The sequence below is a fragment of the Leptonychotes weddellii genome, chromosome 8 (genome assembly GCF_054177405.1).
Source record: "Leptonychotes weddellii isolate Sample4059 chromosome 8, ASM5417740v2, whole genome shotgun sequence".
Classification (NCBI taxonomy): domain Eukaryota; kingdom Metazoa; phylum Chordata; class Mammalia; order Carnivora; family Phocidae; genus Leptonychotes; species Leptonychotes weddellii.
The window spans coordinates 26,193,584-26,220,196 of NC_138376.1; the positions used below are offsets into that span (position 1 = coordinate 26,193,584).

At 38.7% G+C, this 26,613-nt stretch overlaps 1 protein-coding gene and 1 long non-coding RNA gene across 9 annotated transcripts in view; one reads left to right on the forward strand and one right to left on the reverse strand.

Moving 5' to 3' along the window:
* The window catches only part of FKBP5 (FKBP prolyl isomerase 5), a 115,860-nt gene that overhangs the window by 22,838 nt on the left and 66,409 nt on the right, over positions 1-26,613 (reverse strand). For all 8 annotated transcript variants that reach the window (XM_031034328.2, XM_081828078.1, XM_006739124.3 and 5 more), the window contains 2 exons: positions 15,183-15,325; positions 14,111-14,225 (listed from right to left, as the gene is read on the reverse strand). In XM_031034328.2, coding sequence (XP_030890188.1) covers positions 14,111-14,225; positions 15,183-15,325 — 258 coding nt within the window. The remainder of the gene's footprint in view (positions 1-14,110; positions 14,226-15,182; positions 15,326-26,613) is intronic.
* The window catches only part of LOC145722991 (uncharacterized), an 81,713-nt gene continuing 56,985 nt past the window's right edge, over positions 1,886-26,613 (forward strand). The window contains exon 1 of the long non-coding RNA XR_014147629.1: positions 1,886-2,479. This is a non-coding gene — a long non-coding RNA (uncharacterized LOC145722991). The remainder of the gene's footprint in view (positions 2,480-26,613) is intronic.

Here is a 26,613-nt window from a genome sequence, read left to right on the forward strand (position 1 = left end):
GCTATGCCTCCTTGTGATCTCTCTTTCTCTCTCTCTGTCAAATAAATAAAATCTTAAAAAAAATAAATAAAGCTCTCTATCCTTTTCTGATTTACTAGAATTGAGACCATCCTAATGTGCTTCCATCGAAGACGTAGGATTGGAGTCCAAGAAGCTTGGGCCAAATTAGAGAGAGGCATGACTCTCTAAACAAGGGCAAGAAATACACTGGCTCTCAAGGTGGAGTTGATACACAGGAATTTTGCTCTATGCCCCACAGTCATAAATGTAGATGATCCTATTACAGTCACTTTTGGAATGCTTTAGGTAAAATAAAAATCAGCTGATAGCACATTGAAAATTCTTTTGAATTAGAAAATATTTTTTTTTAAATTTATTTATTTGACAGAGACGGACAGTGAGAGAGGGAACACAAGCAGGGGGAGTGAGAGAGGGAGAAGCAGGCTTCCCACTGAGCAGAGAGCCCAATGCAGGGCTCGATCCCAGGACCCTGGGATCATGACCTGAGCTGAAGGCAGACGCTTAACGACTGAGCCACCCAGGCGCCCCAGAAAATATTTTCAAAATAAGTTCAGCTTTATTATCATTTTCAGATACATCTAGAGAGATTCTGCAGGGTGTCTAAGGCTTAAGATCTTTTTACTAAAATAAAGCTGATATTGCTAAAGGAATTGTGAGTTCTGAAAAGTTTATGCTCTTAAATATTTTAAAATTTGCCCAAAAAATCTGATGTTGACTAATGCGATGATACTTTTCATGAAGAAAAAAAAAACTGCTGAGCAAAGTGAATTTCAGCTCATGAACTGAGGAATATTCTCAAGTATTGAGACTTACTATCCTAGTACTTCACAACTCAGCTGACAGATTTTTCTGTCTGAGGTTTATTGTTAGAAGTATCTTCCTCCCTAAAGGAGAGTACATTTAGTCGGGGAGGAAACTATCAGTACATTCATTGTGGTTTTTGGTTGATCAAGTTTGAATGTGTTTTCAAAACAGGAAATCCAGAGACTCTGCAAAGGATTCCTGCCTGTGTGTCAGTTTCCTAGGCTAGTTTTCAGCTTGATTCATATACTTGATGTTAAAATTATATAAATAATTTCAGAAGTTCTCTTTACATGGGACAACCCATCACATTAGGGGGAAAAAGACTGGCTACTAATAAACGTGTTAGGAAAGAGAAGTGAAGCAAGCAAGCCAAAAAAAGGGTTCAAATTATAAGGAAGGCAAGCAAATGATAATGAAAGCAGCTGGGTGTAAGAGAGACAGTAAATGACAGAACCAGTGTTTATGGTTACCTGGTAGGAAGGTAAAAATCTGCGACTAATCTTTTTTCCTGCTAAATCTAACTCTTCTAACTCGGACCTGAACACTACCTACAGTAGCATCAAATCTTCAACTGATATATGCACACACACATACACACCGGTTCATACGTACCTATAAAACCACCGCCTTTTCATCTGGAATGTCAGAGTAAGAGAAGGTATCACAGGCCCATGGATTCTTTACATCTACAAGTAGCAAAGGCTATCTCTCTGCTAACTGGTTTCTAAACTCAGAACACTGGTGTGACAAGTTCTACAAGACTGCTGACAAGAGCTCACACACCACCCTGGAGTCACAGAAACACCGCGACCACCACAGCAGGGGCCCCCTTCTTGGTGACAGATGCAAACATGCCTGGCTCCTACAGGTCCAGTGCTCAGGTTTTTTTTTTTTTTTTTTTAATTGTCTCAACAATTGATACCAAAGAAAACCGTGGCAACTCTGACTAAGGAAGACCTGTGGTTGCTTTTGACCTTGCATCTCTTAGTGCAAATACTCACTTAATAAATATTTAATAATAACCATCATGACTCACTGGGAGCTCGGCCTCTAGGGCTCAGGAGGTCTGTTGCTAATTCCAACCAGCATGATTTACGGGAAGTAAATGATCTATGACGTGCCCAAAGAGAATAAAAGTACATACAGGATGCTTCTACTTAGGGCTTTTTTGGTAGAGAAAAAAAAAAAAAATACACAGAAAGGAACATTTTCTCTTGACTTAAAGTCTATGTAACTCGGGAGGGGGGAGGCCCTCCAAACCCCATGAAGTCAAACCAAATGAAATTACCCGAGCTTTGCTGCGCAATCCGAGTATAACCACATCAAGTAAGCCGGGTCTGCTGCAAAACATCACTTAAACTGGAGCTCTGACTTATTGTTCTCTTACTGCCCTAGAGCAATTTTGTTTTGAAGAGCACAGAACACCCTGTTCTGAATGTGGCTGGCACATGAACTCGATGTGCTGACAGCAATTTGTACTCCGATTAAAATAGGGGGGAAAAGGAAAAGAGAGTGTACTGCAGTAACAAAAACCGGAATGCAAGAACCCAAAAACTGTAGAATTTGTATTTTAGGAAGCAAAACTGAGAAGGAGGCTCCATAACCTTAAAAAAAAAAGTGCCGTAAATGCTCCAGCCTAAAGACGTTAGCTCTGGTAAGTGTCTGTTTTTCCCTTTTCTAATTATAGTAGCTGGTGTCTGATAGCTTTGCACTCATTCCCAAAACAATTACTGGGTCATGGGGATCTGAATGGGAATGTTGTAATGGCATTACTACTAGACAAGACCAGTCATTTGGCCAGAGAAAACCAGGTTGTGACAGGTTACTCCCACATGGCAAGGGTTTTTTCTGCTGCCTAATTCATGCCAAATGAGTTTCTCTCTGCCTGCCTAATAGAGCAGAATATCCAAGAGACAGCGGATTCTTAATGACCCCCTGAAAAGGCAAATCAGGAAACAGAGATGGATTTCTAAAATCAGGAGAGGCATATTAATCACCGATTAGAAAGAGAAACTGGGGGCGCCTGGGTGGCTCAGTTGGTTAAGCGACTGCCTTCGGCTCAGGTCATGATCCTGGAGTCCCGGGATCGAGTCCCGCATCGGGCTCCCTGCTCGGCAGGGAGTCTGCTTCTCCCTCTGACCCTCCTCCCTCTCATGCTCTCTGTCTCTCATTCTCTCTCTCTCAAATAAATAAATGGAATCTTTAAAAAAAAAAAAAAAAAAAGAGAAACTGTCCCCATCAAGCAGGGTGGTCAAATTGCCCCCAACCAGCCTCCTTCCTCCTCTGCAGCACTTCATACCGTGAGAGGTGACCAAATGCCACTGTGCAACTGCTGACAGAACTGAGGGGCAGACGCTGAGGGCGGGCATGCGCCCTGACTACTTGACTAGAAGAATTCATGCAAATGGATGACAGATGATAGGTCTTAGTCTCAACAGGAAGCAAACGCACAGCAATAAATTCTATACCAACACAAGTCCGCATCACTCCTCTCTACACCGGGTGAGCTCTTTAGTCAGACCTGGATTCCAGTCCCCTTCTGCCACTTACCAGTTGTGGCTTTGGGCAAGGTCATCTAAATGATCTGAAGCTCAGTCGCCTCATCCACAAAAGAGGGAAAACAAGACTGGCTAACTAGTAGTTGCGGAGAGGATTAAATCAGGGCCCGAATGAAAGCCTTAAGCCCAGCACCCGGCATTCGTTCCCTCTTACGTCAGGGTATCTTCTATGTGAGGACACTGTGATATGTGTGGATACACAGAGATGAACTCAATGGAAGTTAGCTATGATTATTTGCCTGCAATCAGTGGTAAATTATACCAGATTAAACATGTTTTAGAACTCTGGTTCAAGAAGCCACTTAGTGCTCCACAGAGAGCACTGTCGCTGTATGAATAAAACTCAGAGCAGGGAGGCAAAGGCAATGTCTTACCCTTCTTTTGTACCTCACAGTGCCTAACACACAGTTCAAGGCCAGAAAGTAAATTTTATTTAACAATTAATTTGAAAACAGGGCATTAAGGAAAATGGTAGTAATTTTCACTCACTTATGGGAATTTTCCTTTTTGAATATTAGTCAGTACTCCTATTTTTAATAAATTCCAAGAGCTATTTAAATTTTTTACTGATATGGAGCTTCTGTCTTTTAATACTATTTTAAAATAAATGATCCATTGGCTGGATTTTTTTAAGTAACAAAAAGGACTATTTTCTACTAAGATTTTATTCTACTTGAAGACTTGAAGCTGCCTTTTTAGAAGGAGCTACATAAATTCAAGATATGTGAAAGAATAACACTGTCCATTTTAGACCACGTGCCACACTATATTACTTTGTGAAAACATATAATAAAGTGGTTTCAAGAATTTGCTCTCTCTTACTGGACAAAATTTACCAGGACATTCACAAATAATTCAAAAGCATGTAAAAAACAAAACCAAAAAAACCTCATAGCTCTATCAGATCACAACATGGGCATACCTGAAATCACTCCTCTATTTCCAATTTTTGGTACCATTTGGTTTTTGATATTTATTTATTGACAAAAAGAGAGAGAGAGAATGAGCATGTGAGGGAGGGGGGATGGTGATGGAGAGGCAGAGGGAGACGGGGAGGGGGAATCTCAAGCAGGCTCCACGCCCAGCGTGAGCCTGATGCAGGGCTCAGTCACACCACGAGATCATGACATGAGCCGAAATCAAGAGTTGGACACTTAATCAACTGAGCCACCCAGGCATCCCAAGAAAATAATTTTCGACAATTTTGCCTCCCCTTTCCATTTCCCATCTCCACCGCATTTTGTTAAAATGACCCAGAACCTAGTTCCAGATTGTTAAACTATTATTACTTTTGACATTATAGTTTTGCTGTATCTGGGATCTGTCAAGATAAATGCATCCAACTTCACTGACATGTTATGGAAATTACTTTTTTGCTCACTAATGTTGCTTATGCCTTGAAGTCTTCACTTCTTGGCTTTATTTTTTGTGCTACTTTAGTATATCCTACAGTATTTTTTTCAAAAAGGGCATGAGTCTGCATATTCCAAAAAGCTGATTTTGTTCTTCTACTTAAAGGAATCAACAGAGTATACAACTCTAGGTTCAAAATACTCAGAGTCGCAATGCTCAAAGCATTGTCATGTAGTATTTAATGTCATGGATAAGTCTGATGTCATTCTGATTCTCATTCCTTTGCATAGAGCTTATTCCTCCGTGGAAAAGTTCAAAATTTTCTTTTTAAGTTGTGGAATTAAAAAATTTCACCAGAATGTATCTAGGTGAAAAAGCACTCTTTACTGCTGTAGGCCCCTCTCAACTGGCCCTTTCAACTCCTAAGGCTCTTCTATCTTCTCTAGGAAATTTTCTTCTATCATGTTTGATTAGATTCAATTGGTCTGTCTCTGATTTTTCAACCCTATCTTCTTTCTTCCACCTTCCATATCTTTGGGTTTTCTTGCTCTATGTTCTGAGAGATCCTAGACCACCTTTCTTATATCACCAATTCAGAATTCTGGGACTGCCCATTTTGCCTTTCAACCCTTCCTCTGAGTTCCAATTTTGACAATAATTTTCTTAATTTCCAGAAACTTTATCTTCGTTTTCCTTCTTCAGAGAAGCTGGTTTTTTGACTTGTAAATTTAATGTCCTGTTAAGTATCTCTGAAGATAGTAATAAGAATTTTATTTTTTAAAAAAATATTTTTAATTTATTTGAGAGAGAGTGTGTGTGTGTTCGCATGGGGGTTGGGGGGAGGAGGAGCAGAGGGAGAGGGACAAACAGACCTCTGTGCTGAGTGCTGAGCCCAACATGGGGCTTGATTCCAGGACCCTGAGATCATGGCCTAAGCTGAAATCAAGATTTGGACGCTTAACTGACTGAGCCACCCAGGCGCCCCAGTAATAATAAATATTTTAAAAGTTCTCTTTATTTCTTCTTAGTCTATCTTGGTACTTCTTCTTCTCATGGGTACTTGCTGATGTTTCTTTGTTATCTGGTCATATTATAAAGGAAGGATGCAGAAAGATCAAATGATTGTCGATAACTGGCACAGTTTTTCTAAGTGATTAGATACATTTCCATGGTAGGCGTTTCCCCAAAGGGGTGGGCTGATTGTGGAAATCTATGGGTGGAGATTCCAGAAATATTTACCGAGCATTTACTATGAGCTGAGCACAATGTGCCCATGAAGGCTGGGGACACCTTTCCCCAGTGGTGATATATGAAAAAGTCTTACTTCAGAAGCAAAATACTTGAGCCTATTTACTATTGTGCAGAGCTATTTCACTTTTCTTCCCCTTCAAATCTGCTTTAAACGTTCAAAGATACTTTATGTTCTCATTCTCTAGTGCAAGTCCTAACACATGGAGTCTTCTGAGGCAGATCCCTATTTTATTTTAAGAAATCCGGCCTTACTGACTTTAGCCCGGGAACAAAGACACAGCCAGACCCTAGAGTAATTCTCAATCCTTGGTTGCAAATTAGAATCACCCGGGGAGTTTAAAAATGTGTGCCTAGAGGGGCGCCTGGGTGGCTCAGTCGTTAAGCGTCTGCCTTCAGCTCAGGTCATGATCCCGGGGTTCTGGGATCGAGTCCCGCATCGGGCTCCCTGCTCAGCAGGAAGCCTGCTTCTCCCTCTCCCACTCCCCCTGCTTGTGTTCCCTCTCTCGCTGTGTCTCTATCAAATAAATAAAATCTTAAAAAAAAAAAAAAAAAATGTGTGCCTAGAGTTCCAGCCTGTGAGATTTAAGATTCTTATTTAACTGGTCTGGGCATTCAGGATTTTAAAAGCTCCCCAGGTAATTCTAAATTCAGCCAAAGTTGAGTACTGCTACTAAAGTTTACTGCCCCAACTGTTCCATATTGTTTTAAAACAACTCTGATGATTGCCCCATAGCCTGCTTTGGCTCCCTTGTACCAGCTGACTGTGAGCTTGGAGTTCTGCCCAAGTTTGTTGAGAAGAATGGTATGTACCTCTGCAGAGATCTTCTCTACACCTGTTTTGAGTTGGGTTTCCTGAGTCTAGTTTCCATCAGTCCAATTTTATCTACTTTATATATTCCAGAAATTCTTCATAATTTCTGATCCACTTCTTGTATTCTCCCTATTTTCCAACATGACTGTGGATTTTTTTTTTTTAAGATTTTATTTATTTGACAGAGAGATAGCACAGTAGGCAGAGCAGCAGGCAGAGGGAAAGGGAGAAGCAGGCTCCCCCCTGAGCAGGGAACCCAATGTGGGGCTCGATCCCAGGACCCGGAGATCATGACCTGAGCCGAAGGCAGACGCTTAACCAACTGAGCAAACCAGGCACTCCCAACTATGGATTTCTTACTCTTTTTTAAAATCATTCTCTAAACCCCTTGCCCATCTCTTAAGAATTCAGGGGGATCTGGATAGGGAAAGGAGGTGAGAAGGAAGGGTATTCCAACAAACAATCCTGCAGATGGCTCTGCTGAAATGTTCATATTTGAAAACACTGACAAATGTGGCTGAAGGCACCGTGAGGCAAGAGAGCCACATACAGCCAGCATTCTGATGTGTCTACTCTAAGCACTGAAGTTAACAAATCAAAAAATGTGAAAGACAGGGCACTTGGGGAAGGAGGAGTGGTAGCTATTTAGAGCCTTATGTCAGTCAGATTAGATTTCTAAGAAAGCAAAGCTTAAAGGTAACAATGTAGCTACTGCTGGTAACTGAAGTATCAGTCGTCATCCCAATGTCAATTAGAATACCTGAGAACACTGTGACTTTTTTTAATGGAAAAAGAGCAAGCTTGAATAAAAATTACAAGATGGTCATCTTAAATGACCTAAGAAAAAGCACACTGGAACAGAATCTAAAAATTGATTGAATTATTAGGATCCTGACAGAGAGGGTAAAATTTCCTTGAGGGGTGTCCAGGTGGCTCAGTCAGTTAAGTGTCTGCCTTCAGCTCAGGTCATGATCCCAGGGTCCTGCGATCCAGCCCTGAGTTGGGCTCCCTGCTCAGCGGTGCTTCGCCCTTTCCCTCTCTCCCCCTGCCCCCCCATCCCCGTTTGTGCTCTCTCTCACTCTCTCTCATAAATAAATAAAATCTTAAAAAAAATTCTTTGAGGAAGAATAAATCCTGTCAACTAATGTAAGTTTTCTCCTCTTCCACATACAAAATAATTAAAAGGAAGCAAAAGATCACAATTCAGTAAAAGCCTTTTGACTTAGTCCATCAATTTATTATTCAAAAACCAAACAAACATCTTGGAGAAATAGTATTTAGATACAATTAGTATTAAGAGGCTACAGAATTAATTTGAAGACTGTTAACAACAAAAACAAATTAATCATGGGTTCTAGGTCAACCCTGGTAGAGCCAAAAGGATTTGCTGATGACCTGGATGTAGGATATAAGATAAAGAGGAGTCAAGGATTTCCTTCCTTAAATCTATTTTCAGGAAGCAAATTATATAAGCAGAATACAGAGGGCAGAAAAAAGAAATTAAATGTCCTGTACTAGACACCTTTCTACCTTTAACCGTCACAACAACCTGTTGTGTGGGTGTAAAAGATTATTATTCCTGTTTTACAGATGACAAATCTGGATGCCCAAGGTAGTCAAGTAACTTGTCTAAAGTCATAAGAATATCAAGTAGTGATTCTAAGATTCAAAATTCAAGTCTATCACTTCCAAAGCCTGTGTGCCCCTCCCCTGACTACTCACTGTACCTTTACACAGAAGTGACAGGCACTCTGTAACTCTTGTGTGTCTATAATGACATATTATATGATGGATCATCATTGTCTCCTATTCTCTTTCACTGCAGAACTGGCTTTAGTTCTGGGATTTCTTCCTGGCTTTGAATCTAAGTGTACAGGTGATGCTATCCGAAAAGGCAAAGTGGTAAAGACCAAGAAGACTTCCAAAATAACAAGGTGATTGTGGTTTCAGACAGAGACCACTTTTAAGTCAACCCTCTGTCTTCCTCCCACACACAGTGAATTTGTTTCAAAGAGGGAAAGCAGGACACCTTACCCTTGATAAGTAAAAATACATTTTTATAAAACTGATTTGTTCCAGAAAAAACCAAAAAGGGCTTTTGGGAGAAAAAGTAAAAATAAACCATTTACTCTAAAATTTCCCAAGAAAGTACAATCCTAGCAAGATGAGAGACAAAAATCAGTCATTATCCTTTCTTAAGATATTTGGAAACAGGAAAAGTAAAATGAGATAAAGAATTATTCAAATATTTTTAAAAATCCACTGATAGTATATTAAGGGAAGGGGATATAAGAGAAAAAATACAGGTACCTGCTCATTTCTGCAGAAGAAATACAAGAAGTATAAGCCAGGAACTAATGTGACTGGTGACCAATGAAAATAGGTACGAAGGAAGGTGGAAATAAAGGGGAAATGGGAACAGGTTAGTACAGATGGGGGGGGGGGGGACACTTCTGTGTGTATCTTTTTGTATAGTTTAGAATCATGGTAATGTTTCATCCACCCCAAACACAAATAAATAGTTAACATCAACCAGTGCATGTGGAACACAAACATAACAAATGAACGTAACTGTATTATAAAGGAATAGCATAACCACACTGAAGGGAGTGAGGAAAAAGAACTAACCTAAGTTGGAAAACAGTGTTTTCAATGTATGCTCTAAGGCTCATGACTAAAGGAACTATACACAAATATTTCCTATATTTAGCAAGTTTGTTTTTCACAGGGTGTGGGTTAGCAATTCTAAAACTACTTTCTGTATAAACTACAATTAAGCAAATAAATATATTGTGGATAATGAGAGCGATGTTTCTCACTGCTGGAGAAACCAGTTTTAAAAGCAAGGGGAGAAGGTGAGAATGAACCTGTAGTGTTGGACTGGAACTGGAAGTGTTAGTATGTACTCATAGTTTGTAATATATACACAGACTAATAAAGAATACATATAGTTGTGTATATAGGCATATTGAGGCACATATACTTCCTAACTCTGTTTGCTTAAGAGGTTCTAGAAGCAATAACATTCCATAGTGTGAGTACACCTAGCACCCGGATCTTGCTTTCTAAATACCATTCTCTAATAAAAGAAATCAGAGCTCCTTGGAGAAATGGCTGATTCCAGTCCCAGGGCAAGGAAGTTACAAAATGAGCCTAGAGCATCTTGTACCAAAAGTAAGGAAGTACTGGGGCACCTGGGTGGCTCAGCTGGTTAAGTCTCCAACTGTTGGTTTCAGCTAGGGTCATGATCTCAGGGTTGTGGGACTGAGCCCTGGGTCGGGCTCCGCATTCATCATGGAGTCGGCTTGGGATTCTCTTCCTCTGCCCCGCCCCCTTGCTCGCTCTCTCTAAAATAAATAAAATCTTTTTTAAAAATAATTTTTGAAAAGACTTTATTTATTCACTTAAGAGAGAGAGAGAACGAGTACGGGGGGGGGGGAGGCAGAAGCAGACTTCCCACTGAGCAGGGAGCCTGACATGGGGCTCAATCCCAGGACCTGGAGAACATGACCTGAGTTGAAGGCAGATGCTTAACCATCTGAGCCATCCAAGCGCCCCATAAGTAAAATCTTAAAAAAAAAAAAAGTAAGGACGTGCTTAAAAACCAAAGGAAGTACGTTAAAAAGAACCTTCTAATGGCCAAACTTGGGACAATTTGAGCAACAAATAAGAATAGCAATGAGGGCGCCTGGGTGGCTCAGTCATTAAGCATCTGCCTTCGGCTCAGGTCATGATTCCAGGGTCCTGGGATCGAGCCCGTCATCGGGCTCCCTGCTCAGTGGGAAACCTCTTTCTCCCTCTCCCACTCCCCCTGCTTGTGTTCCTTCTCTCACTTTGTCTCTCTCTGTCAAATAAATAAAAAAACTTAGGGCGCCTGGGTGGCTCAGTCATTAAGCGTCTGCCTTCAGCTCAGGTCATGATCCCAGGGTCCTGGGATTGAGTCCCACATCGGGCTCCCTGCTCCGCGGGAAGCCTGCTTCTCCCTCTCCCACTCCCCCTGCTTGTGTTCCTGCTCTCGCTATGTCTCTCTCTGTCAAATAAATAAATAAAAAATCTTTAAAAATAAACTTAAAAAAAAACTTTTAAAAAAGAATAGCAATGAATAATAGCCTACAGAATAAAATAAATTCTTATGAGTCCATACTATTATAAATAACTGAATAAACAGGGGAGGAGAGGCAGCTCTGCCTTATAGCAGAATTCCAATTAAATTGTAGAAGAACAATGGAAATAGAAAAATCACCATTAGGCAAATACTACAGTAATAACTGCTGCATACAAAAATCATTCATGGAAAAAAAAATCATTCATGGACGCTAAAATCAGCATGTGAAGGTGTGATGTAAAAGAAGATCTCGTCTCTGCATGGTCTTCTAGTAGTTCTCTCCCTATGAGATACTTAGTAAGGCAAAAATAGGAACTTTACAAAGGAGAAACATGGCAGACCCCAACTTAACCAAGGGACCCAAGTTAATATCATCACTATCATGTACCTCCTGATAATGATGAACTGAGAAGGGCACATCACCACTTACATGGTATTTTTCAATAACTTCAGTTTAATCAGACAAACCCAAACTGAAGTAAATTCTATAACCAGCCAGCTGTCTTCAAAAGTGTTAAAGTCATGAAAATCACAGAAAGACTGATCAACTGTCACAGACTGGAGAGACTACTATTAGAGGGTCCTGAATCTGACCAAGGACCAGAAAAAGAACAACAGTGTGCGAACTGATGAAATTCACATAAGATCTGCAAAACAGTTAATAGTATTGCATCAAGGTTAATTTCCTGGCTTTGACAGAGGTACTGTGGTGAGGGAAGATGTGAATATTAGGGGAAGCTGGGTGAAGCATATAAGAGAATTCTCTGTACTAGTTTCACAGTTTGTCTATAAGTTGAAAATTATTTTAAAACAGAAAGCTCCCACTGAAATACTACATAATAAAGACTCCCACTGAAATTATTACTAAAAGCAAGATCTGATTTAATTTAGCCTGCCCCAAAGTGAACTCTGCAGTGGTAGCTTTGCGGCACTGTCTATAACTGGGGAAAGATCTTTCTTTTGTTTTGGTTGCCAAAAACCTCCAGTTTAAAAATATACATTATCAATTGTTGAATTTGGGGAGTTACTATATCATAGGGAAAAATATTTATTTCTGTAAATGTTTGAAAATTTTCATAATAAAAAATTAAAATGTATGTTCTAGATAACCTTTTATGTACTTGCTAAAGATAATTTTCTATCATCCCTGTAACTTTCATAAACATTTAGAATTCTGTCATGGAATGCTCAGGACTAGTAGGACCATAGAAATCAATACATCTACCCCCGTGTCACCGGAAAGGAAGAAAGTTAACACCCAGAGAGGCAACGGCTAGTTAGAGTCAGCTGAAGCCAGAATCCTAGTTCTCACTCCTGGTCTAGGTATTTCTCCAACATTTGAGTTCCTCTTCATTTATTCCAAAACTTAACCACGAATGATAGCTACCTAAACACTTCAACTTTAATAGTACAGTAATACTACTTATAATTGTATCCAACTAAATGAATAACTCAATTTGAACTAATTTGCCAGACTCACAGAAATGAAACATGGGTCTCAAACAGTATATACAAAAGTAAAGATAAGAAAATCAACCATTTTAGTTTACAGTTCCAAATGAGCTCTCCACTTTAAATAGGCCTTTTATCAGAATTCATATTGCCATCCTTGTTTGGTGCTGTGATTGTTTTCTTAGTGGAAGTACTTTTCCATGTTTTTCTCACAACTCTCTTTTTTAAAGTACTTCAGCTCAGTGAGTGGCATCTTTCAAACATCTATCCATGCAGAGAGCATCTACCGAACACCAAATGTGTGTAAGGCACTGTAGGTGATGCTGGAAACAAAAAGATGAAGAAAGATTCTGGTCCTCAAGTTGTATACTGGGGGAAGGGGCAAACACTGATTATAGTATAGGGTACATGATGACAAATAGGGTACATGATGGTATACAGAACGTGCTCTGGGAGGGAGGAGGAGTGATCAGGTATCTCAGTCCTCAGTAGTATCCTTACTCCCAACTTAGCAAATGAAAAAATGGAATAGCTTTAAGTCACCCAATAAATGGCAAAGCAGAACTTGAACCCAGATCTCCTAGAATAAAATGAACACTATTATCCAATTTTTTAAAAAATTTTTTTAATTCCTATGTTAATCCCCATACATTACATCATTAGTTTTAGATGTAGCATTCCATGATTCATTGTTTGTGCATAACACCCAGTGTTCCATGCACAATGTGCCCTCCTCAATACCCATCACCAGGCTAACCCATCCTCCCACCCCCCTCCCCTCTAGAACCCTCAGTTTGTTTTTCAGAGTCCATAGTCTCTCATGGTTCGTCTACCCCTCCGATTTCCCCCCCTTCATTCTTCCCCTCCTGTTACCTTTTTTTTTTTCTCTTAACATATATTGCATTATTTGTTTCAGAGGTACAGATCTGAGATTCAACAGTCTTGCACAATTCACAGCGCTTACCAGAGCACATACCCTCCCGAGTGTCTATTACCCAGTCACCCCCTCCCTCCCACCCCACCCCCCACTCCAGCAACCCTCAGTTCCACTATTATCCAATTTTGATCTAACTAAAATGAACTTTTTCTTCTTGAGGAAAGCCAGTGAAATGGGTTTGATAGCTCTGAAGTGCACTGCAATCTAACTGCTCTGTTTAGTTAACCCTGTAACCTTGGGCAATTTATGTAACTTCCCTGAACTCACTTTTCTCACCTGGGGATAATAAATCTTATCTTGTAAGGTTATTGTGAGAAATAAATGAATAAATATGTAAGGCAGCTAATATAGTTGCTGGCACACGAAGGAGTCCATAGACTTGGACTTGATGGATGGAATTACCTTTTATTCACTTTCTGGGTCTACAGAAGCTGGCACAGTACCTGGCATGGACATGCTGGATGAATATTTACCAAATAAAGTCACTATTAAATAAATGTTGAATTTAAAACTATTCTTGGGCTTGGGGGCGCCTGGGTGGCTGGTCGAGCCCCGCATAGGGCTCCCTGCTCGGCAGGGAGTCTGCTTCTCCCTCTCCCACTCCCCCTGCTTGTGTTCCCTCTCTCGCTGTGTCTCTCTCTGTCAAATAAATAAAATCTTAAAAAAAAAAAAAATTTAAAAAAACCCCAAAACTATTCTTGGGCTATATGCAATTGTTTATTACTATAAACAGATTTTTAGAAAGAAATCTCCATTTTATCCCCATAAATAGAACCCAATTTTTAAGGACTAAGTATTGCTGTCACAGCAATACTTACTTTCAACTGTTGCTCCTTCGTTTGGGTTTGAATATCCTTCTCCTTTCTGTTTGATTCTTCGGATAATGCCTCCATCTTCAAATAAATCCTCTCCTTTGAAATCAAGGAGCTCAATCTAGAAAGGAAAAAAGGATTTGGCTGAGAAAAGACCAAAGAGAGCCAACTTAATATACTTAAAGACAAGGGCAACCAATTTTCCTTTCATTCTACAAAATAAAACTCTTTTATATTTATCTAATGCATCTCAGTTATTGGGAAAGTAGGAAAAAAGGAAGACTGCACTTTCAATAGCTGGAAAGAGCCTTCACGTAACGATAACGTCTAGGACTGCATCCTGTGGGGTTGCAGCGCAAAGACAGACAGGAAATACTAGGAAAGCTGCCTTGTGGGCACAAAGCCAGAGCTACAAGGTGCTGGCCCAGAACTGTTTTGTCTGACTCTAAAGGCCACCACCTTTCCACCCCAGATTCATGGAATTCCCTTTTTAAATGTAAAAATAAATCTTATGAATCAGGCCTAAGACCAAGTAAAGGTGTTTTTTACCTAGTTATGATGTTTCAGGCATTTCCTCCCTTAATTTTTTTTTTTTAATCAGATTTGGACAAATATATGTAATTCAACACAGGATGAATAACATTATCACCACCTACTGCTTCTAATGATTCAGAAGTGAGATCTGTGACAAATAGTAAACCTGTTTAATATGAAAATATCTTACAATTTGGTTTAGGTACATTTCAACGCTTACCTCCCACGTTTCCAACCTGTCTTCTGGTCAATTTTGAGTATGTTATACTCACCCCACTGACCAGAATCTTTATTTCTTAAGCCTGGTGTCTTTTGTTTATTTGGATATGACCTTTCTGTGCCAGAAACACGTTTCTAAGAAAGCACTGGCACACACCCCTTGGGTTTGTGGGAAACAATTCAAGAAGCCAAGCTCCAAAATAAATAAGTTGGATCTGATTCTCAATAGCAAGCCTAGTTCCTTGTTCCTCTGCCCGTTTGTTGCTTCAGAGCCAGCACTATAGTAGAACATATGCTAACAAGGCAACATCACACACAGACTTACTTCAAAAAAGAGAGTTGCATTTGAGGGAATTTTGGGGAGACTGCCTGCTGAGCCATATGCATATTCTGGTTTGCAGAGTAAATGGCAGATCTCTCCTTTCTTCATGGTAGCCACCCCAATGTCCCATGCCTTGATGACTTGGCCTAAAAGAAAGAAAAACGTGGTTGAAACCTATAGGCCATATTTAAAAATATTTAACTCATAAAACACCAGTTCAAACAAATTTCCTATTCTTTTTACATTACACACTCAATAAGTAGTGGCTACAAAAGAACCTGGTAAAAGCTACCCACTAAGAAATAAATTGTGATTTTTGAGGGTGATCAGAGTAGATTCCCTGCTGAGAAGGATGAAAGTAGTATCAATTTCTAAATTGCTCAAAGATTGAATCTTTGAAAAGCGGCAATAATATAATCTTTGAAATGTAGCTGGGTTGCAGTTGTTGCTTAATTTATAATTTCAACTACGAAAATAGGGCATTTTTCTAGGTATAGATAGAACAAAAATAGTATGGAGTAAAATGGAATTTGTCCTAAGGAAGCTTATAATTTAGTTGGGTAGACAAAAACAACAAACAACTGAAGAAGTATGAACTGCATAAAAGGGTCCATGAAAGATGTCTTCTCAAAATTTAGAAAAAGGAAAAAAAAGTTTTGTTTTGCTTTTTTAAACAAAATGATTATGTGTTCTTTTGTCAAATCACAAGAATTACTGAACTCCGAACTTTTTTCCTACTTCCAGGAAACTAAAAGTTGACTTTACACCTCAACTGTAGAACTATATTAGCCTATATAACTGGGCTTTTTTTTTTCTGTTTTATTTGACAAAGAGAGAGAGAGAGAGAGAAAGAGCACAGGCAGACAGAGCGGAAGGCAGGGGGAGAGGGAGAAGTAGGCTCCATCCCAGGCCCCTGATATCATGACCTGAGCTGAAGGCAGATGTTTAACTGACTGAGCCACCCAGGCGCCCCTAGCCAATATAATTGTACTTATATATTACAGTAAGCAGTCTCAAATCCTTTGGGAAACAATAAAAAATGTAGGTGATCTAAAGGGATAAAATACAAAAATGAGGTACAATGTCAATCAAAAACTTAAGGACTGACAGCGAATTCAGGTAAACAATGAATCTCAGTGGAAGTGAGTTTTAAAAAAAGCTATTATCCTGAACTGAGAGAGGGTGATAGGATATTAGAATAAGGGGAACTCTATACTGAAGTAGGTAAGTAGAGATGGATTAAGCATTCGTGACTTATGACTACAGCATGTCTTCATTAAGTATTACAATTTTTCAAAAGGTCAGATACTTATTTTAGTTAAAAATTTGTAAGTTATATATGCCTATTATTTAAGCACACACAAGAGAGAAACATATGAAGTGAAAGGGTATCCATTCCCTCCTTTTAAGAAGCCACTGTTGTTCCTTTTATATCCTTCCAGTGTGTGCTGTCACTTTTAAAAAAATTTAAGACACAAATGACCGCATATTTTACATTCAATTCGGCTTTTCATTTAATATATATCTTGGGGCACCGGTGTGGCTCAGTCAGTTGGGTGGTCAACTCTTGGTTTCAGCTCAGGTCATGATCTCAGAGACGTGAAATGGAGCTCTGAGTTGGGCTCCACACTGGGCATGGAGCCTGCTTGGGATTCTCTCTCTGCCCCGCCCCCCAAAATAATATATATCTTGATCTTTCTCCATCAGTAGAAAAGAGGATATGCATTTTAGAGGTTAAAAGTGCAACCTGTTCTAACCTCAAACTATCTGGATTCAAATACCAGGTCTGCCCCTTACAAGTGATGCACAAATTATTTAACCGCTGTGCCTCAGTTTCTCATCTGCAAAATATAGATAATAATAGTGCCTGCCATATAGTTGTTATAAGAATTATCAGATAAAATATGTCAAATGCATAGCACGGTGCCTGGCTTAATAAAGAACAGCAATCATTATCGGGGTGCCTGGCTGGCTCAGTCAGTAGAGCATGCGATTCTTGATCTCAGGGTTGTGAGTTCAAGCCCCATGTTGGATGTAGAGCCTACTTATAAAAATAATAATAAAAGGACAGACATCATCATCATAAATACAAAGAGACCTACCTCATTCTAAATGGCAGCATAATATTCTAGTCACTCTCCTATTGAGAAACATATTAACAACAGTGTTCTAAATAAGGGTATTTGTCCATATATGACTGTCTACTTTGTGCAAATATATTTGGAGGGTAAATTCCTAGAAATGCAAAGGTGATGTGCATTTTCAATTTTGATAGACATACTACCCAAATGCTATAACATATTGCCCAAATGCTTCCAAAATGGCTATAACAATTTATATGTTCACACATGGTTCTACTGTGAAAACAGTCCAGAATCATCAGGCGAAATGTAAAGTCTGCTGTTGATAGGCTGGCTTTCCTGTCACTTAGACTGCTAGGTTTTAGAGGGGGCCCTCGAGAACATATTTTTTTTTTTTACTATCGACTCTGATACTTTAAGACATACTCCTTCAGGAAATCTTCATATTGTGGGGGTTACTACTGTACATTTGTTCAAGACATTTAGCCAATTACTGAGGAACAAAGGTAAAGCTATTAATACAAAGGTGGTCATTCTCTTCTTCCTTCCAAAGACCATGCAATGTAGGAAGAGAAAGATACATGCACAGTTTTTGTTTTAAACAAAGCATGGTAAACACTAACAGAGTATAAACAAGGAGCTTTTGCTTTTGGGTGGGGATTAGAGCAATCAATAAAAGCTTAATTCAGAGATAAGGTCTACTACACTAGGCCTTAGAAGTCGGAAACATTAGCCTGTCAATTAAATCCATAGGAGCCTCAACCTAAAAAAAAAAATCATGCCCGTGCCTTTGCTTTTTTTCTCATTTGGGAACATAAAGCTTTTCTGACATTGAGCTTCCATTACTGAATGAAACACACTGAGCAAAGAGCCACACTGGTATTAACACAGGTATTTATTTCTAAAATTGCCAATCCAGGGACTCTTCTTAAGAAAAGTATTTCCCCTTGCGCGCCTGGGTGGCTCAATTGGTTAAGCATCTGCCTTCGGCTCAGGTCATGATCCCAGGGTCCTGGGATTGAGTCCTGAGTCGGGCTCCCTGCTCCACAGGGAGTCTGTTTCTCCCTCTGCCCCTCCTCCCACTTGTTCTCTCAATCTCTCTCTCTCTCTCAAATAATAAATAAAATCTAAAAAAAAAAGTATTTCCCATTGTTGTGATGAGTACCAGGTGTTGTATGGGAGTGTTGAATCACGAAATTGTACACCTGAAACTAATATTACACTGTATATTAACTAAGTGGAATTCAAAAACTTTTTTAAAAGGAAAAAAAAATACTTCCCCCTGATTAAAAAAACATACAAAACAAACAAAAAATAATAATAATATATACTCAACACAGAACACCTGGAAAGTATAGAAGAGCATAGAGAACAAAATTTAAAACCTCTGAAATCCCAGCATCTGGGGTAAACTGTCAATTTCCTGGTTCATTTCCTTCCAAATTATATATGTACACTTTGTTTGCACTTAAAATTTTTACATATTCATTCTTAAAATTCTGGTCATAGTTTATTTGGTTTTGTGATTTGCTCTTTACATTTCATACTATATGAGCATGTTTTCTTGTTAAAAGACTATCTGAAAAATTACTTTTAATAACTATATACTATTTCACCTTTGATTATAATTTCATCACTTCCATTAATAAACACTTTCTTTTTTTTACTATTATAAAGTTTTAATGAACAATTTTGCACCTAAATCTTCATTCATGTAGGGTTTTTTTTGTTTTGTTTTTTTTGCATAGTAAAAGCCTGTTACCTGACAATCAGAACTATAGTTGATAGGTTAATTTAAAATGTTGCTTCGAGTGAGGAATCAAAAAAAGAACATATACATACCTCAAACATTTTTTTTACCTTAAAACATATCAAAGTATATTAATGCACTAATCTTTGTTACAAGGCCAACTCCTTGTCTGTGACTGTGGCTCTGGTGATAAAGAGTTCCACATTATCTTTATTGTATACATCATACTTATGATGTATCATTTCAATTTACAATGTGGGTTTCTTTAACTTCTGAGAACCAGAAGATACTTGTAAAGCAATCAGTACAAAGAACCCTTCTGGTAAAAATGTGTTCTGAATGGCCTACTTGTTTTTGCCTTTTACCCACCCCTAATTCAATAGCAATTCAAAAAACGTTTTTAGCAATTCACCTTAGTCTTTCCAAAAATGTTCAAGTTTTCATTGAAATAATCCCTCTTTCTTTCTACACTAATATAGGTGTTTTATATATGATCTAATTAAATTCTATAATTACAAAAAGCACAATGGATATAAACAGGTTTCAACTGATTCTTACTAAGAGGAAGAAAAAAGCTGCCCCTAACATCTGGAAACTGCTTGACACGACAGCTAGGCCTTAATGATGTCTGAAGCGGGCCTGGGGAAAGCTAGGCCATGCTATTCTCCTGTTGGACATAAACAATCTCACAAAACATCAACATCAGACAAGGTCACTCTGAGACCATGAAAAAGTGAGACAAAACAAAAACACTTCAAAATTTTGTCTGGACAAAAAATAAGGTCATTGTGCAACCTACAAAATACCAAACATCCCCCTCTCCTGGCTGACAGGGGTGACTGCTGCTTGTCCAGCAGGTGTAGCTTCAGTCTCTGTCTATTCAGCCTGCCTCCTAGATAAGATTAAGATATCCAAAGAATCAGCCCACATCCCTGCTGCTTGTCCAGCAGGTGTAGCTTCAGTCTCTGTCTATTCAGCCTGCCTCCTAGATAAGATTAAGATATCCAAAGAATCAGCCCACATCCTAACAATATCCCATCCAGAGCAAAGACCCTCTTCCTTATATAAGCCCAAATCCTATAATAAATCCTTTTGAACACTCCTACTGAAATACCCCACAATTTCCCATATGCATGTTCCCGCCCTACAACGAGTAATAGACCTAACTTGTTCAATGACAGCTATGTTCCCAGTGGTCTGTAGCTGGAGGCAAACTGGCTGAAGCAGAGTGTAAGACCACACCACAGAATAGGAAAACAGCAGTATCACTCAATATATTTGCAAACAGAATGGAGAGCATAATTAGTCTGGAGTTGATTAAGCAAGCTTCTACCATACTTTCTTAGGTTCAATTCCCAGAAGCAGAATTATGGGGTCAAAGCATAAACATTTTAAGATTCTTAATCTTTAGGATCTTTTGATCTTTAGGATCATAACTATAGGTATGATACACCAAGAATATAGAATTTGTTCTTACACTTGATCTGGACTTCAATTTTATTAGCTCAAACACAATTTATGAATTTTAGGAGTCCTATTTCATTTGTAACAATATCTGAAGTAAAAAAATATATTTAAACAAATGTATAATGTAGCTATCCCTAAGTTCAAATGCTTTCTATATATACCTAACTGTAGGCAATTGGAAGTTTAAAAGTATACAAAAAGCCCAGTATAAAAGCAATGAACTGTACTTTTTTCTTCCTTCTGCAAAGTATAATCAAAGAATACATTTTAAAATACAAAATTTTGGGCGCCTGGGTGGCTCAGATGGTTAAGCGTCTGCCTTTGGCTCGGGTCATGATCCCAGGGTCCTGGGATCGATTCCTCCATCAGGCTCCCTGCTCAGTGGGGAGCCTGCTTCTCCTTCTCCCCTGCCTGCCACTCCCCCTGCCTGTGCTTGTGCTCTGTCAAAAAAATAAATAACATCTTAAAAAAAAAACATAAAACTTCATAGGTTCAATGTAGGTTCATCAATTTTAACAAGTGTAGCACTCTGGTGGGGTATGTTAAGAGGGGAGGGGACGCTATGCATGTGTGAGGATGGGGCGTATATGGGAACTCTGTACCTTCTGCTCAATTTTATTGTGAACTTAAAAGTGCTCTAAAGTCTATTAAAAAATCATATTTTTTTTTAATAAAGATTTTTATTTATTTATTCATGAGAGACAGAGAGAGAGAGAGGCAGAGGGAGAAGCAGGCTCCCAAGGAGCAGAGAGCCCGATGCGGGACTCGATCCCAGGACCCTGGGATCATGACCTGAGCCGAAGGCAGACGCTTAACCATCTGAGCCACCCAGGTGCCCCTATTAAAAAATCATATTAACACATTTTAATGGAAGCAACCCAAGTGTCCATTGATAGATGAATGGATAAAGATGTAGATAAAGATAGATATATACACATACACACAATGGAATATTACTCAGTTACAAAAAAGAATGAAATCTTGCCATTTGAGACAATATGGATGGATCTAGACGGTATAATGCTAAGCGAAATAAGTCCGTCAGCAGGGCACCAGGGTGGCTCAGTCGGTTAAGTGTCCGACTCGATTTTTGGCTCAGGTCATGATCTCAGGGTTGTGGGATCAAGCCCCGTGTTGGGCTCTGCACTGGGTGTGGAGCCTGCTTAAGATTCTCTCCTCTTGGGGCGCCTGGGTGGCTCAGTCGTTAAGCATCTGCCTGCGGCTCAGGTCATGATCCCAGGGTCCTGGGATCGAGCCCCGCATTGAGTTCCCTGCTCCGCGGGGAGTCTGCTTCTCCCTCTCCCTTTGGGGCTCCCCCTGCTTGTGTTCCCTCTCTCACTGTGTCTGTCAAATGAATAAATAAAATCTTTAACAACAACAAAAAAAAGATTCTCTCCTCTCCCTGCCCCATCCCCCTCTCTTCCCCTCTCTAAAAAAAGAAAGTCAGTCAGTCAAAGATAAATACCGTATGACTTCACTCATATGTGGAATTTAATAAAACAAATGAACAAAGAAAACAGACAATAAAAAAAAAAAAACCAAAACATCAAAACCAGACTCTTGAATATAGAGAACAAACTGGTAGTTACCAGAAGGAAGGTGGGTGGTGGTATGGGTAAAATAGGTGAAGGGGACTAAGAGTACACTTATCATGATGAGCACTGATTGTATAGAATTGTTGAATCACTATATTGTACACTTGACACTAATGTAACACTGTATGTTAATTATACTGGAATTCAAATAGATTTATAAAATAAAAAATTTAAAAATCATATAACACATTTTAAAATATAACATTTTAATTTAATCATGGAATACTTTCATCCACATTAAAACACAAAAAAATGTTAGAACATTCTAACTTTATTGATTTAAAACATTTTTAAAATTGTGGTAAAATACATACAAAATTTACCATCACAACCATTTTTAAGTGTGCAGATCAGTACTGTGAAGTATATTCACATTGTTGTACAACCAGTCTCTACAACTTTTTCATCTTGCAATGCTAAAACTCTACCCATTAAACAACTTCCCATTTCCTCCTGCTCCAAGCCCCTGCAAGACTTTTATTCTATTTCTGTGAATTTGATTACTCCAGATTCATCTAGATGTAAGTGGAATCATATAGTATTGTCTTTTTCCCCCCAGATATTATTTTTAAGCAATCTCTACACCCAACGTGGGACTTGAATTTACAACCCTGAGATCAAGAGTCACATGTTCTACCAACTGAGCCAGCCAGACTCCCCATATAGTATTTGTTTTTTCATGACTGGCTTTTTTCACTTGGTGTCCTCAAGTTTCTTTCTTTCTTTTTTTATTTAAAGATTTTATTTATTTATATGACAGAGAGAGAGAGAGAGAGCACAAGCAAGGGGAACGGCAGAGGGAGAAGGAGAGGCAGGCCCTGCTGAGCAGCCCAATGCGGGGCTTGATCCCAGAACCCTGGGATCATGACCTGAGCCGAAGGCAGCCACTTAACCGACTAAGCCACCCAGGCTGATGAAAACCCTGTGTCCTCAAGTTTCATCAGTGTTGTCATATGTGTCAGAGTTCCCTCCTTTTTAAGGCTGAATAATATTCCTCTGTGAGTGCGAGAGAGAGAGAGAGAGAAAGAGAGAGAGTGTGTGTGTGTGTGTGTGTGAGTGAGAGACAAATTATCCATCATCCAGACATAAACACTTGGGTTGCTTCCATCTTTTGGCTATAATGAATAATGCTGCTATAAACATGAGAATGGAAGTATCTCTCTTTTTTTTCTAAGATTTTATTATTTATTTGTGAGATAGAAAGAGTACAAGCAGGGGGAGGAGCAGAGGCAGAGGGAGAAGCAGGCTCCCCACTGAGCAGGAAGCCCAATGCGGGGCTCAATCCCAGGACCCTGGGATCATGACCTGAGCTGAAGGCAGACACTTAACCGACTGAGCCACCCAGGTGCCCTCACTGCAGTTTTTACTTACATTTTCCTAATGATTGGTGATGTTAAGCATCTTTTCATATGTTAGTAGGTCATTTATATATCTTTGGAGAAATGTCTAAGTTCATTGCCCATTTTATACCCATTTATTTGGGGTTTTTCACAGTTGTTGAATTACAGGAGTTCATTATGTATTCTGGATATTAACCCCTTGTCAGATATGTGACAGTCTTCTATCCCTTAAGTTGCTTCTTCACTCTGTTATTATATCCTTTGAAGCAGTTTTTAATTTTGATGTCCAATTTATGTATTTTTTTGTTGCCTGTTGCTTTTGGTGTCACATCCAAAAAATCATTGCCAAATACAATTTCATGAAGCTTTTCCTCTAAGTTTTCTTCTAAAAAAAATGTAATTTTAGGTCTTGTATTTAGGTCTTTGATCCATTTTTTAGTTAATTTGTGTATATGGTGTAAAGGGTACAACTCTTCTCTTTTGCATTTGAATATCAAGCTTTCCCAACATCATTTATTTAAAAGACTGTCCTTTCTCTACTGATTGGTCCATATAAGTTTTAAATGTATGTATGCATTTGAAATATGAGCATACTTAAAATACTATAGGATGAAAGATGTACAGTATTATACAGAAAAACACTTCTTCATATGGGAATAGAAAAGGAGGACAAGAAAGATAAAATGTGTTCATTGTAAAAGGGTTTCCTTTCAAAACATAAAAGCATAAGGCTTTCCTTTCAAAACACTTAAGTATAAGGCTAGTCACTAATTTGAAAGGTTTCCTTTCAAAACACTTAAGTATAAGTCTAGTCACTAATAAGTTTCAGATAATTAAAAACGCATCTGATTCACTCCTGCTTTACCTTCATTGAAGGATTTCCAGGAGTTAGTAGCAATGTCTGCTCACTATTTTAACTCTATGTATATTTTGCTAATATTTTCTATTAAAAAAAGAAAATGCCATATCATTATAATATTGAGAATGTTTTCCTTTTTTCATACTAGATAAAGCAACTTAGTCTTTCCTGTATATTTTTTCCTCTTATGAATTGTTTTAGTCTTATTTTAAAATGTCTTATAAAAGGGCTCTGATAATCATCTCCACTTCCTACCAAAAGTATCCGATTATGAATTGAATTAATTTACATTTTAAGATTCTTTTAAAGTGTTCATATGTCTTGTTATATTCATTTTTGCCATTTCTCTCATTACTAAGAAAACTGATCCCAGGATGATATCTCCCCATTCTCATGGCTTTATATTTTTAAAAATAGAGAGAGAAAATGGATATGGTAGCATAATCTGTCCTGGGATAGACTCATCAATATCAACTCTGCCAGGTTAAGCTGTTAGATACCTGAAGGCAGGAGTCATGTCTTGATTATTTTCTATTTCCCAAAGAACTATAACACTGTATTATTATACTCAATAAAGGAACAGAGTCCATGCTATAATTCTAATTTAAATGGAGTTAGAAATTTACTAGCTTCCCCCAGTTTATTCTTACCCTGCCTAAATCAGCTTCTCCCTAATATTTACTGAGCAATGGAAATCAAAAGCATTCCTCCTCCTCTATTGGAAAGTACCAGGTAAAGCCAAAAAAAGTACTTTCTCAAAGTTTGCTATCTTTCTGGCTCACACTTTTGGAGAGGGTTAGGAAAATTAAATATTTTGGCCTAAAAGCCTTCCTTCCAAATCCTGAATGCTTCTAAACTGCACGTAAACAAGCACAACAAAAAAACAGATCTTAAGAACGTATTTAAGCAGGAGCAAGAGTATCAATAGAAATTTAAAAGGAGCACATGGCTAAACCACACACAAGCCACAGGAACAGGAAGCTGGTTGCACAGGTACCCATTATTAGTAGTACTTTACTAGTTGTAAAATGTCAAGGCTTAAACTGCATGAAAAAAACCACATTTCAATTAAAAAAACCACATTTCAATGAAAAAAAAAAAACCTTTCAAAATAGGAATTCAGCCCATAATATCAAGCATGTAATAGCAAAAATTTTGCTTTTGATAAATCTCATTAACTCCATCATTCCTGTGAGAAAAGTGTCTGGTGTACAGCAGGCACTCAGGAAATTCTGCTGGACCAGGACCTACTTTGTTTTTGTACCTGGTTTGAGGCAGTTTTAAACCTTAAGATCTAATATAACTTGAAAGAGATTGCTTGGGTTTGAATCGTGGCCCTACCACTTTACTGTATAACTTTGGGTTAATTGCTTCATCTCCCTGACCATGGTTTCCTCATACGTAAGCAAAGAAACAAACAAAAAAAACAGAACCAAATGAAAACAAAAATGGCTAATTATGGTAGGCACCTAAACCATAAAAAAAAATTAGCAAAGTGGATTTCATCAAAATTAAAAACTTTTGTTCCTATAAAGGCAAGCCAGGGCGCCTGGGTGGCTCAGATGGTTAAGCGTCTGCCTTCGGCTCAGGTCATGATCCCAGGGTCCTGGGATCGAGTCCCGCATCGGGCTCCCTGCTCCTTGGGAGCCTGCTTCTCCCTCTGCCTTTCTCTCTCACTCTGTCTCTCATGAATAAAAAAAAAAAAATCTTTCAAAAAAAAATAAAAATAAATAGATAAATAAAGGCAAGCCAAACACTGTGAGAACATACTTGCAATAATCTGATAAAGTCCTTGTTGTGTTGAACACAACTCAATAAAAAGACAGGCAACTGATTTTTTTAAACTGTCAAAAACAACAGATACTTCACAAAATATACAAATGCCCACTAAGCACAGGAAAAGATACCCTCAATATCACTAGTGAAATGCAAATGATGACCAAAATGAGATACCATTTCACGCCCATTAGAATGGCTACAGTTAAAAAGATTGACTACACTAAGAGCTGGCAAGGATACGAAAAACTTAAACTCTCATGCAGTGCTGGTGCAAATGCAAAATGGTATGGCAACATCTTATAAACATATACTTACTATATGACCAGTAAGTCCACTCTTGGGCATTTACCCAAAATACATGAAAACATATACCCTCACAAAGACATGAATGTGAATGTTCATAAAAACATTGTTCATAATAGCCCCAAACTCCAATGTCCAATTTCTTTTTTTTTTAAAGATTTTATTTATTTGTCAGAGAGAGAGAGAGAGAAAGTGCACAAGGAGGGAGAGTGGCAGGCAGAGGGAGAAGCAGGCTCCCTGCTGAGCAAGGAGCCCAACGC